General features: G+C 32.4%; 1 protein-coding gene across 1 annotated transcript in view; it reads right to left on the minus strand.

Annotated features, from left to right (window-relative positions):
- Positions 1 to 19,323, minus strand: part of VPS11 (Vacuolar protein sorting-associated protein 11) — a gene marked incomplete at its 3' end in the record, with an annotated part of 50,403 nt that overhangs the window by 1,474 nt on the left and 29,606 nt on the right. The window contains exons 14-26 of the mRNA XM_035731193.2: positions 18,173 to 18,319; positions 16,408 to 16,596; positions 14,799 to 14,892; positions 12,846 to 12,934; positions 11,441 to 11,596; positions 10,297 to 10,385; positions 10,169 to 10,243; positions 9,077 to 9,165; positions 7,484 to 7,578; positions 7,044 to 7,165; positions 5,724 to 5,819; positions 3,772 to 3,831; positions 1,214 to 1,600 (exon numbers count right to left, since the gene is read on the minus strand). Of these exons, the coding sequence (XP_035588286.1) occupies positions 1,214 to 1,600; positions 3,772 to 3,831; positions 5,724 to 5,819; positions 7,044 to 7,165; positions 7,484 to 7,578; positions 9,077 to 9,165; positions 10,169 to 10,243; positions 10,297 to 10,385; positions 11,441 to 11,596; positions 12,846 to 12,934; positions 14,799 to 14,892; positions 16,408 to 16,596; positions 18,173 to 18,319 (1,688 nt within the window). The remainder of the gene's footprint in view (positions 1 to 1,213; positions 1,601 to 3,771; positions 3,832 to 5,723; positions 5,820 to 7,043; positions 7,166 to 7,483; positions 7,579 to 9,076; positions 9,166 to 10,168; positions 10,244 to 10,296; positions 10,386 to 11,440; positions 11,597 to 12,845; positions 12,935 to 14,798; positions 14,893 to 16,407; positions 16,597 to 18,172; positions 18,320 to 19,323) is intronic.

The following is a 19,323-nucleotide window of genomic DNA, read 5'->3' on the forward strand; positions in this document are numbered from 1 at the left end:
CACTTAGTTATCAGAATCTGACTACATATACTGATTATTAAGTACTTTGCAATTCTTTAACTAATGGTTGGGCTACAAATGAAAATTTTTTAAAAGGATGCTATAATAGTATTCTAATATAGATGAATCCATAACTTATAAATAGGAAATTATGTAACCAAGTATGTTGTGAATTGTCTGAAAGCTGTAAACAAATTTTACCGATTAGTTTTAATAATTGTTTTCCTCTCAATGAATAAAAAGTTTATAACATTGACAGTAACCTAAAACCAAAACGTCAAGTTGAAAATACTTCCATAATTCTGAAGAAAATTTTATTTTTGGACACTGGATTTAGGAGAGAAACGGAAGCTGAAATACTAAAGAACGGTCCATCTGGATCCCAGAGATCTAAACTGTTTTCACCAACAAGCCACTCATTGAACAAAATGTAAAAAGTAAGCTGCCGCTTTGGACTACTTTAATGTTCATTTATCAGTTTACTTGCTATTATGGAATAGGTTATATTAGACTTGTAAAGCATGCACTTGGTAAACGAATATCCGAGCACTACACTACATGGGTATCCAAAGGGGAATGGAAGTCGATCAACAACTCAATCCTTGAACATACAGTCAACTTAGGTCACACCAAGTGAATCGTCATCCGAAATCCTCTACAAAGTGAAAAGAACGGACCGAGAAAAGGTTTGGATGAGGAATTTGTGCACAGCTGAGGCTATGAGCAATTCACCATTTTAAACCCTACCTCTGTATATGGAAGAGTCATGTTCAATACGTTATTCTCCCATGGCCTAGCCTGTTTAACAATCCCTTTGAATTTTACAAATTATAATTGATAAGTATTACCTTCTTAGCTTATTTTACAAAGCATAGTTATACTTAACTTGTAGATTGTTGCCTTTTATAACTTCTAAAACTATAACATAACGTAAGCTCTGGATGACTTGTGATTACTTTGCTAAATGACGTAACCATTTTTTATTCAATGTTTGAGAACTTTAATGACATTAAGATGACACCCATTCTTAAATTATTATATTCAATACTTGAAAATTTTGATAATCTTGACTAAATTATGAAACATCACTTCATTTTGATTAACTTCCATTTGAACAAGTTTGACTATTATTGATAACTTTGTAACACTCCTCTATTTCACCACAGACAAATATGTGAAAAAAGTACCTATAAAAATATTTCAATTCACTTACTTATAAGAAGTTGAAACTTTCAATGATCCAATGGATTGTTTATCTACAGACATGACATCATCATGATTAGCATTTTTTAGATTTTGACTACCGATTGATTTACTTTGATTAGTTAATAGCCCAGAACTCTGAGCTAAAACATTAGATAGAGCTTTACTTAAAAGTGGAGAATGAATTGATGATGAATTGAAATCGGTCACCAAAGTTGTAGTGGAAATGTTATTTGCAAAAGAAGGTATATTATGAGATTCTTTAGTAGTAGGTAGTTCTTTCGCTAGATCTAATGCAGTTTTCAGTTGAATTAATAACTGATCAGGTGATTCTTTAACATTCCCAGATATTGATTTATTAATTGGCAAGGTATTATTGATTTCGGCCAACAATTTCCTAAACGAAGGATTGATGAGAATTACAATTTTAATTATTAAGCCATATATAGAATTCATTATTCAAAACTTTTGTTATCCATACCATTTGATTTAAAGTCTATTTCAGTAAATGAAAACCAAGTCGAGTAAACTGGCAGTCGGAAAATGTGATTACTGATTTACCAAAACAAAACAATCTAGCTTGATTTTATTAACAGTTAATTGTTAGATTTGAAATTGTAATAAAATATACTAAGAGTAGTAATGAAAGTGTTATTCAGTGAGTACACGCCAAGTACCTAAACTTTGTTCCTGTATTTTCACGTCTACTGATAAACGTTTGCAGATAAAAATTTTCATGCAGAGAACTTTTAAGACATAAAGTGTGCGGTAAAGTCAAGAAAAACCCTATTTTCTGTAACTTTAAAGGTGATTAAATATCCGGTAAGATTGACTTCAAACTAAAAGGATTGATTGAAAAGAATATGTCGACCCAATAAACTGGTTTTACTATATTGAACGAATCGCTCGTTTGAGAGGGTTAAATTTTCAACAATGTGAATACTTGCCATCTACAGAATAGTAGGTCCAACATCAATATTTCAAAATCCTTTAGAATAATCTATAAAAACAATGATTCTGAATTTGTTACGTTATCCTGAAGCCACTGCTATCAAACGGCTTACACCAAATCCGGGCATTCAAAAGGTTATTGTTTTCAATTTTAGGCTGACTTGGTGACGTTAATTTTCAACATTTAGTTGCATAATATATCACTTTCTCCTATCAGTTGTATATTCTTTCTGTCCACTTTTGTTCCTTATCTGAGATTTACTGAACTAACTCTTAATAAATCCATTATGAGCAAATACTATCAAGTAAATTTTGATAATAATTTCCCATGTTTAGTGAGACGTCTGACTTTATGAATGTTAAACTTTCCCTTAGTATATTCACACTAATTAACATTATTCATTTACTTTTTAACAAACTTCATTGATAAAGACCTTTTTGTAATCAGACTAAGATTATCTCACAGAGCCAAACCATGAGGTCTGTATCTACAGCCATGATCTAACCGAATAGTAAAGGACTCCATGAACGATGTCCTAACTACTTAATTCGACTGTACATTGTGAATTCTATCCAATCAAGTTTTAGACAGTTGGTCAAAATAAATGAACTATAGTAATTAAAGATATCATAATTGAATTATTAATATTAATGAAATGAACAATATATATTAAACAATCTACAATGATTCAAGTAACTAATTTTCTTAATAGTACATTACGAAAAAACGATTTTGTATAGTATGAGAAGTAGTTGTACACCTATAACAGCAGCATTGATATACAAATCTAACTGGGTATACCAGTGATAGGATGATAAAACAACCACTTTACTTTCTTGAAAGTAAGTTTTCTAACGGTGTAGATGAACCCGACCCGGTAACTTAAACAGATTATGAAACCACAAATGGATGCAGAAAAACAGATGAAATTCCGAAAGATATTTAAAGCTTAAGATAAAAAAGCAAAGATGATAGGATTTTAGTTTGGATAATCAAAGGAATTCCGCGATAAAAATTTATCGAGTCAAACTGAAAATGGTAGCTAAAACGTTAATGAGATATCTGTTCTGTCTTCATTTACAGGATTCATTTGATGAAATGTAGAATGAACTATTTCGTGCAAACTAGAAACACCATGAACAGAGACTAAAGACCATAGAATAATTGAAAGAATTTAAAAGTTAGAATTTTCAAGATATGAAAACAACTGCTCATCTATTTTTACCTAGCGAATGGAAAGTCTACAAGGGGAACAGTAATAAAAAATTGAGAAAAAGTTGAAGCTGTGATACATATTGTAAAATTATGTAACTACGATTGATTGATAGAGAGATATCAACAACATAAAGCCCGTAACACAAAGCGTTAGCCACATCTATTGTATGCTAGTAATATTGAATATATTAGCAAATAAGCTGAAACTGATGATCAGCAACATAGAATTAAACCAATTTAAGCAAACTGTGTTTTTTTTTAAAGAAAACATTCGGTGATGGTTTTCGTGGACAGTCTATTTAAAAATGATAGTAATGCCGATAAAATAAACGCCAGTAAACAGCAATCAATACAAAAGTATGAGGAAAAAATCTGATCATCATAACTACAAAATAACTTACTTATTTTGAGGTGCACATTGAGGGCATTGTTGATCACCATAAGCATAGTTGTCAAAGCATCTATTAATCAATAATTTATAGGCAGAAAAAATGCATACAAAGTAACATTGATGTTTTTCCATGAGCAGGGAAAATATGTAAAAAAAAAACTGTTTAGTACACTACGAAACGGTGTGATAAACATCCAGTATTTCATGAATTTCTACATTTATTTTATTGAATCTTGCTGAAAGAATGAACTCAGGTTATCTAGTCTTTTTGTCCATAAATAATAGTTCTTGGTTGTAAGTATAACCACGATAACATTTTTTTCTATTTCATATATCCACCATGACTTTGGTTGCTATTTAACCGATTATTTTTACTTTTAGTTTGCTAATTTTGTTATTATTTCATTAGCCAAATTGTATTCATGAATACTAACCTTCTTTTGAATTTCTAATTTTTTTCTGTATCCCATCACATTTTGAGGATTTGCTTTCAAAATGTTGTGTATCAGTTACCCGATTTATCGAGTTCACATTAGATTCTATTCATATTAAAAGAGTCTCAATCGTAAAACTTAACGAAGGCAATTTATTAAATAAAATTACCACGACTCAGTTTTAATTTGCTTTCATATATCAAATACAATTTATACATGTGTGATTCTTGAGAGACTTAGATTCTTACATTTCTAACTCACCAACAAGATGAAAAACAACCTAACAAGAAAAATATGGATGAATATTATCTATAGAAAAAATTAATTAGTCTTTATATACCAAGGTTCTATTTTACATTAGGAAAAATTTAAAAAGAGGTTAGCAAATACTTCAATAATATAACAGTTTATTAATTTCGACAATACAAAACCATGACAGTTATTTTTCTAGCAATCGTGATAAAAACTAAATTTTCATAGTCAGATAATGAATATCATATGAATATATATAGTACAAAATTATAAGAACTGTTGTCGAATCTGTAAATGAGTAGTTTCACCACAGCCTTTTCCATGTTTAACGTTATAGATACCAAGTATAATGCTGAAGATATATATATATATATATATATATAATATATATATATATATATATATATATATATATGAATTTCTCAAAAAAAGTATTATTTTCCAGTAAGACATTTAATCTTTACTTTAAAATGGTTTGGATTATCACGTTGTTGATATTTTGACGGAATTTTGATCAGTTTTAGTTGGTATTTGGTCATCCTGGAGAGATTGTCTCGATAAAGCCATTATGTTTAAGTTTATATGGAATAGATAAAATGTGATTAGCGGTGAAATCCAGTTTGCGTACTTCGTCCTATTTGAGAGTCATAGGCTGAGCGTACCCAGAAGTATATTCCATTTATTCAACACCTAATCTTTCTAATTATATTGGGAAATAAGTTTTAACCAATGTACAATGACTATCACTATGTCAGTAGAGAGACGAGAATGTAAACAGGCAATATAGCGGAACGAAAGTGGAGAAACCGTTTAATATTAATTAAACAAAAGTCTATAGAATCTTAACTAAGCCAAGAGAATGATACTATTTAGTCAAATGCACAACTTATTCTGATTGTTAGTATAAGTAATTGCACAAAACGATCTGTTTTTGCTAAGTGATTAGGGGCAATCAATATGAATCCCTTGACCTAAATTTCATGGTAGTTGGTACTTGCCAACGAGGCGTATCTACAGTCTTCTAAGAAATAGGACTAAAATCTATCTCGTGTAATATCAGTAAGATACGTTGCCACCGAAACATTTAGGTTATTACTGACTACCAATACTACTGAGATTTTCACGTTAATTGATGATTAAATAATAACTAGTACCATGATTGTCAAATTTCTTCACAATGGTTAAGGTTTATTGATGATTAATGTAATAATTTTATCACTTTTCGAGAGAACACAGATTATACAAGGAAACAGTAAAATTCAAACATTTCACCTACACCCTATGATAAGAATGGTCACATAAAAAATGAATTGATGGAGGGTCCAGGCTTTGATGACACAGCTGACACTTTTGTTGTTGGAATATTTTCACTCTAGAACGCGAAAACATATAAACAAATTAGTGGTAGGAAAAGAGATGAAAAACGGTAATTAACAATATGCTTTCGGAGAGGAATAATGAAAATCTTATCATGGAAATACCAGAATTATTCTATAGATGAAATCTCTAAAAAAGCAACGTGTCGTTGCTTGCCTAATCACTGCCTACTTCGACAAGCGTTGTTTACTGGTGTAGGAGTAGGTTGGAAGAAAGCAAGGAGCGGCTAAACCAGAACATGATACCAGTCCATGAAATTAGTGACGATTGAATTGAACCATGTCTCTATGTACAAACTACCTGGGGGAGGTCAGAGCTATTATTATTAGGTGAAATGGCTAAGGAATGATCACAATTGGACAGGTACAACCACTCTTTATCTTCCATTAAACCCTGGGTTCTAAAATTATTTTATACCTTTCTATCGGCGAATTCATGCTTCTCAACTCCTATCCTATGTGTCTAACCTTTTCCATTACCAAAAATACTGTTAACGCCTCTGCCACTCCGAAATGTGTGTTGATAACTTCATCCAACTGTGTTGGTAGATGCAGACTACTTGGTTAGGGTCCGCGCGACTATTGTAACTAATGGTTGGAGACTCTGGGTGATATGGATCAGAATTGCTCACAATGGCGTAGGTGTGTACACTCTTTGTCTTCCTTTAAACTGTGAGATTAAAATTACTTTATTCCTTTCTTTCTACGAACTAATTCTTTCTTCTTGCATTATATCCTTATATACAATCTTCCTTTTATATGTTGCCACTGCTAAAGTAAGCACTTCTACGAATTCGGTGTTTATCTTGTTGTGCTAATGAGGTGTAGCAACTTGGACCGATACATATATGTGCCTGGTTCTACGTTGTATCTGACTGACTGAAGAGGGCCAAGAAAAATTAAAATATGCTTAAACTCAATCAATCAAACAGTCAAGTATCAATACAGAAGAGTCGCAACGTCAAAATCATTGGTTGGAAATAAACATTAACAGCGTTGGATGCCGACTCAGTGATCTAGAGGTTAAGCGTTCATACGTGGAACCGAGGGTCCTGTGGTTCGAATCCCTTGAGGGATCGTGGATACGCACTGCTGAGGAGTCCCACAGCAAGATGAAACAGCCGCTCGCTGCTTCTGGGTTTTCAATGGTGGTCTAACATTGGTCGGTCCATGATTTGGATTATTAATCATGAAAATCTGACGAATACAAAAAAACTTACTGATTGTTTAATTTACGTACTACTTCACGATTATGCATTGTTTCCTTACGGAGACGGTCCACTTCATTTTTCATACTGTTAATTCGATTACTGCCAGCTTCTAAGTGGCGTAGAAGATAATCCTATGAAACAGAATAAGCATCGTAAGAAATTAGAAGATTATTTGAGAAAGAAAATCAATATACATATCCGGTAAGCACAAAAAGTGAAGATCCATTTATGAAATATACATAGATACATATATTATTAGTAGCCTTACGTGTAACGTTGTGAAATCAGAAGTAATGTATACAAGTGATTACTGAAATGCTAATGCTACAGATGATGAATATTCGGAGAGGAGAAACCCTCACTTAAGATAGCACTCTTTGGAAGTGTTATATACGTATATATATACAAAATGATAACAGATACTGGTTTTAAAGATGATCATAACTTACACGTATCGTTCCAACATTACAACAATTTTCATGATCACTATCACACAATAACTGTAGGACAACAAGTGGTGATGCCAGATTTAAACGGTCCACTTCTGCATAAATTTTCAAAAGAATGGAAAGTAAAATGTGAAGTGAAACATAACAATCAGTTAAAAATAGACAACTGAGAAGTTTACAATCAATAAATATCTTAATTGATTAGTATTATAAATAAAATTATTTTCATTGAGTATCTACACACACGTAACAAAATTTATTATGAGAAATATTCATATTTGGATTCACGAGTCGATCTAAACTAGACCATCATTGAAAACTTGGAAGCACCGAAAGGCTGTTTCGTCCTAGTATGGAACACCCTAGAAGTATTCACCCAAGATCACGCACACGGGACTGAAACCCAGGACCCCCGATCTCGAGAGCAAACTCTCAACCTCTAGACCACCGAACCAACATCCATCGGTGTTAATGTTTAACTCCAATCGATCCATGATCTTGCGCAACCCTTCATCCATTGTCTGAGGTGGATAACTGTCTCACACCCGACATGGATTCACCTCCACTGGTCGACTGTGAAAATACTACAATCTCCACAAATCATCATACTGAAAATACTCATATATCAATAGACTAATTAAAGTCAAAACTTAGTATATTGGAAAGTAATCATTGGGAGATATTGTGAAAAGATAATTTACAATATATAGAGATTCACCTTCACTGTTTATTATCCTTTAAGGATTTAATGTCAGTTGCTTAGCCATCAACTAGTAATAGAAAATTTCAAGTAAGTAATTGTAAGATATCAATAAATAACTTCAAAATTCCCCATAGGAAGACTAGAACGTGCGTTTAGTCAATTCGTGTCTAGAATAAAGATTTAAAATGCTTAAATGTCATTCGAACAAACTAGATTAAGAGTTGAGAAAGTTACTCATGGACGTGAAGGTAACAAGATCGAAATTATTTTTCATTCAAAGTCTAGTCCACAGATAAAGCAAGTTTTAAAGTAGTATTTTTGTAGCGAGAATAATAGCCACATCCAACTGATTAGTTACTCTCTACAGGCTAGTTCTAAAGTGATTTAGGTACTTTACCAGCAAAATTCGATGATACTTAACAGTTTATTTTATCTACAGATTAAATGACACATTTTATTCATTATAAGATTGTTCTTCTTACAGTTTTCATATCTGTTATGAACAAACATGTTTCGGATAATAAAATGTTTTAACAGTCATCACTAAACATTCCTAGGAAGTTTATTTATATTTAACCACTCGGAAGCATTTTAACAAAGCCACGAAAACTAATCTTTGGTATAGTTTCATCGAGATCGTGAAACCATCTACATTAGACCACCACTGAAAACCTGGAAGCACCGGACAACCGTTTTGTCCTAGTACGAGACTCTTCAGCAATGGTCATCAATGATCCATACAGTTCATATAGTTCTTGATAGAATTCTCAATAAAGATGAATAGCTTGACTAAAATAAACCATATTTTTAAGTATAATGAATATAGAGTGATAAAAGTGAAGTTGAAAAAGTTATTATTGATTAAATAAATAGATAAAAATAGAACTTACGATCTATGACTCGTTTAAGAATATCTGAATGTTCGGGTTTGTGTGCGTAATTAATCAAAGCAGTAAGCCATAAATTGGGCATTTGGTTACTAGATAAATAATAAACATGGACAAGTGAATTATCGACAGCGTGAAGAAGACGTAATCACTCAACTAAAGACATAGGTTATTCGATGATGAAAACAGAAGAGTTAGCTACCAATCTATGGTAGAAAGCAAAAGAACATTTTAATAACTGACAAGAAGCATAATATTTCGCATTGTGAAATTGAAGCTCTAGTTACTAGGATAGTATGAGAATAAAATAATTTGTTAACGAATTGGTTTAGATACCAGACTTTTAAATCACACCCCACTAAACACGCTTAGTAAATGTGGCTTAGTCAGAGGCCAAATCAATAAGCGGTTACTCAGTTATAAAACAACGTATGCTTTTTTCACCTTTAAACCTGTAAAACAAATCAGAATAATATTACAAGCAAGAACTAGACCTGAAAATCAGTCCTTAATTGGTTGGAGAGTAAATAAACTATAAATTGATTTCGCCCAATCACTAACGTCACATTATCATGTTATATTTTGTAAATAAGCGTTTTATTACGTTATACAGCAAAACCTATCCTTCTAGCCAGTGGTCTGATTTGAAATTACTTAAGGGCTTGGGTCAACAATACAGTCTCTTGGGCAGCCATTATTCGGTCACAGGACTACTGCATACCATTGGTCGATTAGTATACTACTCATTGACTTGATGATTGGATACTTATTCATCATTTTTAAAACCCGAATTCATTACATAAAATAACAACGAAAAGTAGGCCAAATGAAGAGTTACATATGTAAGAAACGTTAAATTATGTACGCAATGGCAATAAGATTCATCACATTTTTTATTTGTAAGGAGAAAACGATCACATAATATTTCACATCATGCTGTAATACTTATGATAACAACTTTTACTTAATATTAATACTTTACACTATCAGTTCGATAAATGTTATGTAACATGAATTAGACGGGGGAATCACCAAATTTGCTCAAGTATTTAAAAATAAGATGCGCTATTAAACACAAGAAAATGCAAGACGTACCCATAATCTTCACATACACTCATTATCTCTTCATTCATATCTTGTGATATGTAATATCGAAGGATTTGATCATATCTAAGTTATAAGTTTAGAACACACTGTCATTTATTCAAATTAAGAAAACTTACAACTTTTGTTTCTCCCATAAATAGATACAACCTTTGTAAAATTGTCGCTGATGGCAAACAACTAAAGCTTTCTTTTCATCGTATTGCAGCTATATTAGGTGATTATAAAAAAATATAATTTAAAACTAATGTAATGCGTAAACAGTATCCAATTAAATACAAATTCTACAAATCGTAACTACAAACTAATTGAAAACAAATAATTCGTTGTTTTATGGTTGAACACTTTATCTGGCCAGGTTAGACGACGGACAGTTAATGATTAAGAAGTCTACTCTCATTTACTTGATTGAAACAACAACTTGACAAGAATAGAGTCTTAAAAATTATCCAGCGTATCCCATTAAATTTTTCGTATGGTCTACAAGTTTTTCGTTTGCATACTGTTGAAGTTATCAGAATCCACATTTAAAAATCTAACCACCATACTCAAAAGTAGTTTGTACAAACCTTCACTCTATCCTAGTCATCCACACAGGCTATACCAAAGTAGGTTATAACTTAATTTTGATTCCTTCCAACTTTTCAGAATTTTTCGCACTTTTGTGTGCTTACATAAAGTTGATATTCGCTTCATTATTTTTACCTAACCACTATTTAATTTCCTTGTTATCAAAGTATTTTGCTAATTCAAATTTTAGAGAGAGGGATGTGATGAAAGACGAATTGAAAAGAAATATTTTTTCACTCTATTAGCCCTTTAGAGGGCAAAAATTTTGCGCCTGTCTAAGACTCGTCAATAAGATTTGAACAACGTATTAAATAGGTCAAACTGAAAGCAATTAAAATTATCCTATCCAACAAATCGCATATTAGACAAAGATTCAAAACTAAATTCGCATAGATAGACGCTATAATTACTCATGGCGATTGGATAGGAGTCAAAAACTAGTCCATAAATTATGACAACTTAGTGATTTTGCAAGTAAGAAACAGAAAAATGTTTATGAAAGAACACAACCGTCTAAATCATAGTAATAAGTAATATAATTAATGTGTCCTTTTTTCATTAACCTTTTAGGCTCTACATGATTACAATCAAGACTCCCTAAGCTTATTCACCGAAATGAAACGAAAAGATTAACAGAAAAATACTTCGTGACGGCAAGGTATTATTTAGAAAAGGTGTCTGCTTTAAACTAACCTCACTATTCGATAATAATTGCATCGCCATTTGAAATAGTTGAACTGATTCTTCATTGGTCATTGATTTATCAGCTTCCAATCGATTCGCTTCATATAATAATAATTCTAAGAATGTATCCACAACTCCTGCAACCAATTTAGAAGGTGAAGCCGTCTTGAAATTAGGCGAAGAAAGAGAGAAACAGTGATTTAGTATAGAACACATATGAAAAAAACACAATTGAACCGTAAAGAAAATGTAAAAATCCATAGGCGTTTATGGCATTAATAATAAGGTACATCCACATGACGAGTTGCAAATAGGAACAAACGCGCGCCCAAGATTCCACTACTAAACATAATCCATTTGTTCTATAAAATTCATAGGTGTTTGGTGAGTGGTTGAACGAGAGTATCGTAGACCAGCTGAACAGTATTTATGAGATTCGTGTGAATTGCAACGGTGACCGAGTGTATACTTACATGTCCACACGACTGCCAACGTTTATTCAGAATTACCTGTGGATGTATTTACTAACTAATAATTAGTGTTGTTACAAGAGATTCTTCTCCCTGAAAGATCTATGTTGAGTCGGCAAATACACGGGCATTAGTAATTATTTTCTATGATATATTCAATAGTGATAAACAATATTGCATAATTTTGCTTGTGATCGTCCGTATCTTGCTTGTCATTTGTGGGGTGAATAAGTTTAAACTTCACAAATGTCATGTAATTTAGATAAATTTGTTAAAGCCGGTAATAAACAACATAGGACCTGGGATATACTTATGCATAGATCCAAGTAAAAACAACATAGATCACTGTGAAGTGAAAACAATGATGCCGAAATTAACGAAGAAAACTAAAAGTAATAAATAAAGATCATAAATAACAAGTAGAATGGAATATTGGAAAGTAAGAAAATACTATTAAAAATAAAGAAATAAGAGGAAGGTAACGAATAACTATATTTATATGTACACTGGCCAGTGCAACATATTTAGGTAGTCATTAGGTAAGCAGCGAAATACAAAGTACAACCACTTGAATCGATTAACGTAAACAGTCACACCAGTCAATTTACAATCATCTGTACCAAATAATTTAAAATCTAAGTTTATCAATATTCACTTAGTGGTCCTAACATATGCGGACATTGATTCAAGAAGACATTTATGCCCTTCCACCATGAAAACTGGTATTCAGTGTATGTCACTGATCACTAAATGTCATATTGTATAACCATAAAAAGGTTACAAAAATAATTTAAGTTGTTTAAATATGGAACTTTAGTAAATGTTATGTTAGGGAACTGGTTATTTAATAATTCGATTGTTAAGACAACATACAAGTATGTTTTTAAAATGACTGCTTTGCATTAACAGCAACAAGAAATAACGGCAAAAACAATAAAACTTACATTGATGTAACGATCAAGAAACTGCATTAAACCCTTAGGATTGTTGACAAACACTTTCAAGAAGTGTTGTACATTGATTCGATTAGCATCTACAACCAAACAACGAAGAAATAATCATTCATAAGTAAAAACGTACAACGAATAAAATAAATGGTGACTATCACTGAAAAATCCTGATCATACTAAAACACAGATGTATGAATGAAGAATATTCTTTTCAATAAATTATTGTCAGGTTCTATAGTTATATATTAACATTAATAATCCAAAAAGTGGTCAGGTTCAAAGCAAATACAAAAGAAAAAACTGTCCCACTGAACAAAAAAGACTGTGTTGATAAGAGAAATAACATCTTAACCCTTAAGAAAAAAATTAGAGATCAATAGGGAATTATATCAAACATATACGAAACAATTACGCTGACATGTACCCATTTACCAAGGTTCTACTCACTACCGAAGGTGCACAAACCGAATATCTTATTGAGACCAATTTGCGACATGTACAATTCCCCTTATCATACAGTATCAGAGCTGTTAGTAACCATTTAAAACCACTCCACGAACGCATAGTGAAGCATAGTAATCCAGTTCCTGGACGTAACATCATGGTTTGCAAATGTTCCACTCAGGAAGAGTGCATAATATATCTGTGAATAACTTAGAGAACAAGAAACACACTATAACCCTTATGGACATGATTGAAGAATTATTACTGAAATGTACTATGAACGTAAACTTTAAGTTCGATGGTGAAATATACAGACAAATAAGTGATGTCACGATGGACACACTAAGTGACCCCATATTGGCTGATATTTTTCTCGCTAAACTAAAAAACGGTCCACTAATACAACAGATTGACAAGTTTCCATTTTAATACCGATACGTTTATCCTTTGTAACGACCATACTGACCCGATAGAAACATTCAAGCGATTAAATGAAGTTGATCCCCCCAAAAAATTCACATGTGAGGAACAAAATAGAGGTAGGAGAGCCTCTCTAGATGTTTTATTTACAAGAAGAGTAGATGGGTTATTGAGAAGAAAATTAAGCAAGAAAACTACTTAGACTGTCTAATATACAAATGTTTTTAGTTTTGATTCTCTACAATATAAAAGGAACCTGATTAGAACACTATTAGAGAATAAAGACCATATGCTCCCTAGATGCGGTTGAAAAAGAAACAAAGGCACTGCGTACTACCCTGAGAAAATTGATATTTTGAGTTGTTTATAAGTAAATATTCAGCCAAGAAAAGAGAGCATAAAGCCTAACCGTGAGCAAAAAGCCACTGCCTATGCATCTACAATTTAGAGGCGATACAACCAGCGAAATGCTAGTACTAAAGTTGCACAGGACAATCCAAAGAAGTTATAATGTAGGTAAACCACGATTATGTAGGGAGATAAATGTTTATATGAGGTCTTACAATAATTTTGTCCAATCGGCATTGAATTATTATTATTATGCGACTCGTTTTGTATGATTAATTCGACAGTAGTCAATAGCGCAATGATTAGAAAAGCATTATTATGCTTAAGATCAATCAAATTTACAAGGAAAATGTAGATTTTTAACATAAAAGTCCAATTATGAAATACTTCAAACATTATTTTGTGGATTCCTATAAAATGGTAGGTTGAAATCTTAATGAAATAAACTTATTTTTAAAAAGATACAGACATGTACTGTTAATTTAGTAGCGAAAAGCATGAGACAGAAAACGAAATACACTACAGTATCGTTTTCTGTTACCTAGATTGCCGAAAAGTCTCAATCAAACGCTGAATGTTTGTGTCGGCTACATAACTTCAACGAGAATATTTACACATAAATCTGAAAAATAACCAAAGATACAAGTGGGTAGTTATTAAAACAAGGGAGAAAAAAAATCGTAATAACTTGGGAAAATGATGTTATTCAAAAGCAAAAGAAAATATAAATCCTACCCGGATGAGCACATAGTTTGTCCAAAAGCTTAATTGTATCCTCAGGACAACGAGTGATCAACTGATGTCCATATTCACTGATAGATTTCAATGCCTGGAAAGAAACATATAATGAGAAATGAACTTTAAGTATCAATAATAATGTTTAATATGATTTAGAGATCAATGATTGTACATGTAATTCAGTATAATAACGAGATGGTATATGAATTTTTTCCGAAGTGCTGAATAAACGAAGCACTAAAATCAAGATGTCAGTGATCACAAATTCTCAATAACAGTTACATATAGAAATACTTTGACAGTTAGTTCTAAAATTACTTTAACGGAATATGAGTATGCTTTGCTATATTATGTATGAGCCATTTGGGATTTCATTTGTCAACAGCATCATCATTACAAAACGTTTATGGTCGATAAAATATCACTCTGAGAAAATAACTAGCTGAAATACTATCACTCAGCTGTTTCAGAAATAAATAAGAGGTTTGTATGAACCGATCTAATATCTACTTTTACATTAAGTAACCAACACATTTCGAAGTAGGTATTGACTTCAGATACATAACCGATGGCATGATTACATTTAAGATATATTCCTGATGGACTATTACAGCATTAATGCCTCATTTATCTATTTCTAATTTTTGCGTAATACAACAAAGTATAGTCCATCTGTGAAATTATTGATAAGAGACAAGTTGGTAGTTTAATGACAATGTAGGTGGAATAAGTTTGGAAGCCCTAAGAGTAAACTTTCTGTAACCCTGGTATCCTATTGAATACTAACGAAGTACTCAGAGTACATAGAATGAGATCCGAGCAAATGATCTTGCAAAGAAAGTGCATTATTCAAGGTCCAATTATGGATAAGTTTTATAACAAAAGACAAACAAGTGAGCAGATAAAAATAACTGTTAGGACTTTTGGTGGAGATTCATTTAATTTGAAGGTGGTTTTCATGACGAATTAACATCAGTTGAACTGCAACTAAATACCAGGGAACATTAAACAGGAGTTTGTCATCGTACCTCGGGAACGTGCACTTATGTCAAGGGTGGAAACCAGGGCTTTGGGGTCTCAAACAGGTTGCTTAACGCCTAGACCAGTTGAAGTCAAATGATGCACATCTCCAGCTTCAATCAATTAACGATTTTGTGAGACAATCCTGCGGTTCCATTGGTAAGCTTTTACGAAACCTCTCAGCAATGATATAATCATTTACTCAATAATGACCTGGTTTGAGATGAGTCTTCCCAAATTTTGATGAGAAGCCATCAACGGTCGAACTTAGCCATATAGAAAGTGAGACAGTAGTCATCAATGAAGGTAGATGATCTTGACACTATACTAGTAACTTACTAATATGAACCATTGGACTCTAAATCCACAGTCTTAAAAATAAACTCTCATAGCAAGACCATTAATGCCCTCAGGTTTGGTTCCTAAAATGTGCACTGCAGAAAAGTCCCATACAAAAGTGAAAGATTTTCCGTGCCCCTTGGATTTCAGTGGGATACCAATTCATGTCAGTCTGTGAAGAAAATCACCCATAAGATAAAACACATAATCGATAAAAAATAATGAAGACTTTTACCACACAACTTACTTCATCGAAATTCAACCTGTTGATCATTTTAAGTGCTGATTTACCATCATTTAAGTCTTCTATTAAAAGACCTATACAGTCTATGTATCGGTCAGTATTTTCAGCTAGTTTGACAGCTGCATTAATATATTTTGATTGCTTTAAAACATGCAAAGCTGATGTTATATCTAACATTGGATTTATAGGAGCCTATATTTAATTTTGAAAGAAAAGAAAATAGTAAATGGAACTAGATTATATCGACGTAATGGGTTAAAAGAAGTGACTTTAGATTCAGAAAAAAACTGGACCATCAATAATAACAACTAGTAAATACACTGATGACCTGAGATGTAGAGTTACGTGTAAGCTTCTTGGATGGACTTAATAATGTAACAGAAAACAAAGATAGTATGGTCTCAAATATGTCGTTCTGGAACAAGAAGCAACAATTTGCTTTTACTATTCTGTATCATTTATTCTTGAAACCACTTAGTCTAGTCTTATCATAACACAATAAAACATTTTTGGTAATCGTTTATACTGGATGGAGGTGAAACTACTGGCATAGATACTAGCCATGTCATATTCACTTATTATGAATATATTCCAAAAGCATAACTGGTTATTCTTAAATTCAGAGACTATTAAAGTATTTGAATTTACAGAGTTAAGTTTCGGAATTAATTAGTTGAGGACAACCACGGTAATATTGTAAAATATTAACTAGTAGAATCCGCAAAGGTTTGCCATTCAAATACACACATAGATAATATCTACTAATATGAGTTCAACGTCATCCACTTGTTTATAGATCCTACGTTGGAAGCAGAATGTCGCATTTTTATTTACTATAAGGTGATTTCCATTTATAACGGACAACAGATAAACGATGTTTTAATAGTGATTACAATGTTTTTGTAGAGACAAAAATAATTGTCAAGGGCAAATTCGCAGGTTTACTGAAGCCTTGGTTATTCGTAAATTTACCACCCTCCCCAGATGTGTACAAAAAAGATCTGTCGTAACCTCGAATTTATCCCGGTAATCCTTAAGTCATCTTATGGCCTAGGGTAATCCAACAATTTTCTGTACCATCTCTCAACTTTATTACCTTGTTTACTTGAACTTTCATTTAATTGACCTTTATTAATCCTTATACAAAATACCCTGACAAGTATATGTGTCACCAGATTGTTTGAAATGTGTAGCACAAATACATCACATTTTTGAGATCAACTCCGTCCTTTCATTGCTCTATCGAAAGTTATAAAAGGGACTAATTGCTTTAAAAATAAGTGTCTTGAAAAATCTCTGGTTCAGTATTAATGTCATTCCTGTTCCTGAACTGAATGCACTGGATAAAGATCGTTCTACTAGTGACAATTGTTGTAAAAATACGAATTCCACATTTCCAAGAGATTAAAGTGTCGAAATTCATGCTCATTAAAAAACACACTATTAGGCTCTTTGATATATTTTCGTAAATATGAATTTTCATAGAACAATCACTACGTAAAACATACGTATTAAATTTGTTCAGTATATAAGTGACTGACTAGTGACAATATTTGTTTCCTCGAACGAATAGCTTGATCATGACAATTAAAGGAGACAAGATTCAGCTTTACTAAAACCTGTAAAATACTATATTGAACTTAAGTACTAGTAGTGAGAGGTTCAGTTTCGAGACTACCGAATCTCACTTTCTATTATATACAGATTGTTACAAAGAATTTCGTATCAGAAAATGAAAAACAAGCAATTCAAAAACATTTTAACTTACTTTAACAAACTGTTCTATCTTATCTACATCTTGTAATCGACAATAACAGTTAAGGAGTAATATTAAATGATCACTTGTTGACAAGTTTCGTTCTTTTAATGCTTCTAAATAAGTAGTTAACTGAATGATGTGACTGCCTTCAAGAAACTATTAAAAAGCAAAGTTCAAATAATTCACAAATAACATAATTTTGAAGCTTTTATGTCGTAACAGATGTAAAAGTCCACCATTCTTAACATATAATTTTGTCAAGTTCATGGACTTATGACTATTGAGCCTGATGATGAAGTTATTGAAAAGAACGATTCGCTCAAATATTCCTTGTTTTTGAATAGTGAAAAAATTTATGATAAAAAAACCTATGATAAAACTTGTATCAGTGAGATCATAGCAACTACATCATTACATTGTTTAGGTAATCATAAAAAATAACTGGTATAATGCAGTAACTATAAAAGAGCTAATTAACTAGACGATACTTCGTATGTTTCATCATGAAAAACAATGAGACTGAAGTAAGCGGAGTAGATCTGAACAAGTCACCTAGTGGTTAAAAACAAAGGATATTATCATTTAGTGTTTACTTCAACTAGGGATGAACGAACCAAAACGCAACACCAGTTCATGGAATCATTAACTATTGGTTTGAGATATGTTCGCAAATGCAAAATACCCGGTTATGAATAATGAGATAATCACGATCAATGGTTGGAGGTTTTATGTGAAGTGACCCATAACTAATCACAATGACGTAGATGCTCACACTCCTCATCTCGTTCCAGATCATGAAGGTCATTATTCCTTCATACACAACTCTCTACTTTGTTACTAGTATAGGGGTTGTGGAAATGATTAAGTTTTTGATTGAGATCATGAACCGATTGATGTCGCGCAATTTCGTGGATTGGTTGATGTTAGAAACTATCACCATTGGATGCCGGCTCAGTGGTCCAGTTGGTTAAGCGTTCGCGCGCGAGACCGATGCCCCTGGGTTCGAATCCCGTGAGCGGGATCGTGGATGCGCACTGCTGGGGAGCCCCACAATAGGACGAAACGGCCGTCCAGTGCTCCCAGGTTTCCAATTGTGGTGGTCTAACATCAATCGGTTCATGATCTCTACTTCAAATTTTCGAACTATTTCCCTTCAATAT

The sequence above is a fragment of the Schistosoma haematobium genome, chromosome 1, assembly GCF_000699445.3.
Source record: "Schistosoma haematobium chromosome 1, whole genome shotgun sequence".
NCBI classification, from domain to species: Eukaryota; Metazoa; Platyhelminthes; class Trematoda; order Strigeidida; family Schistosomatidae; genus Schistosoma; species Schistosoma haematobium.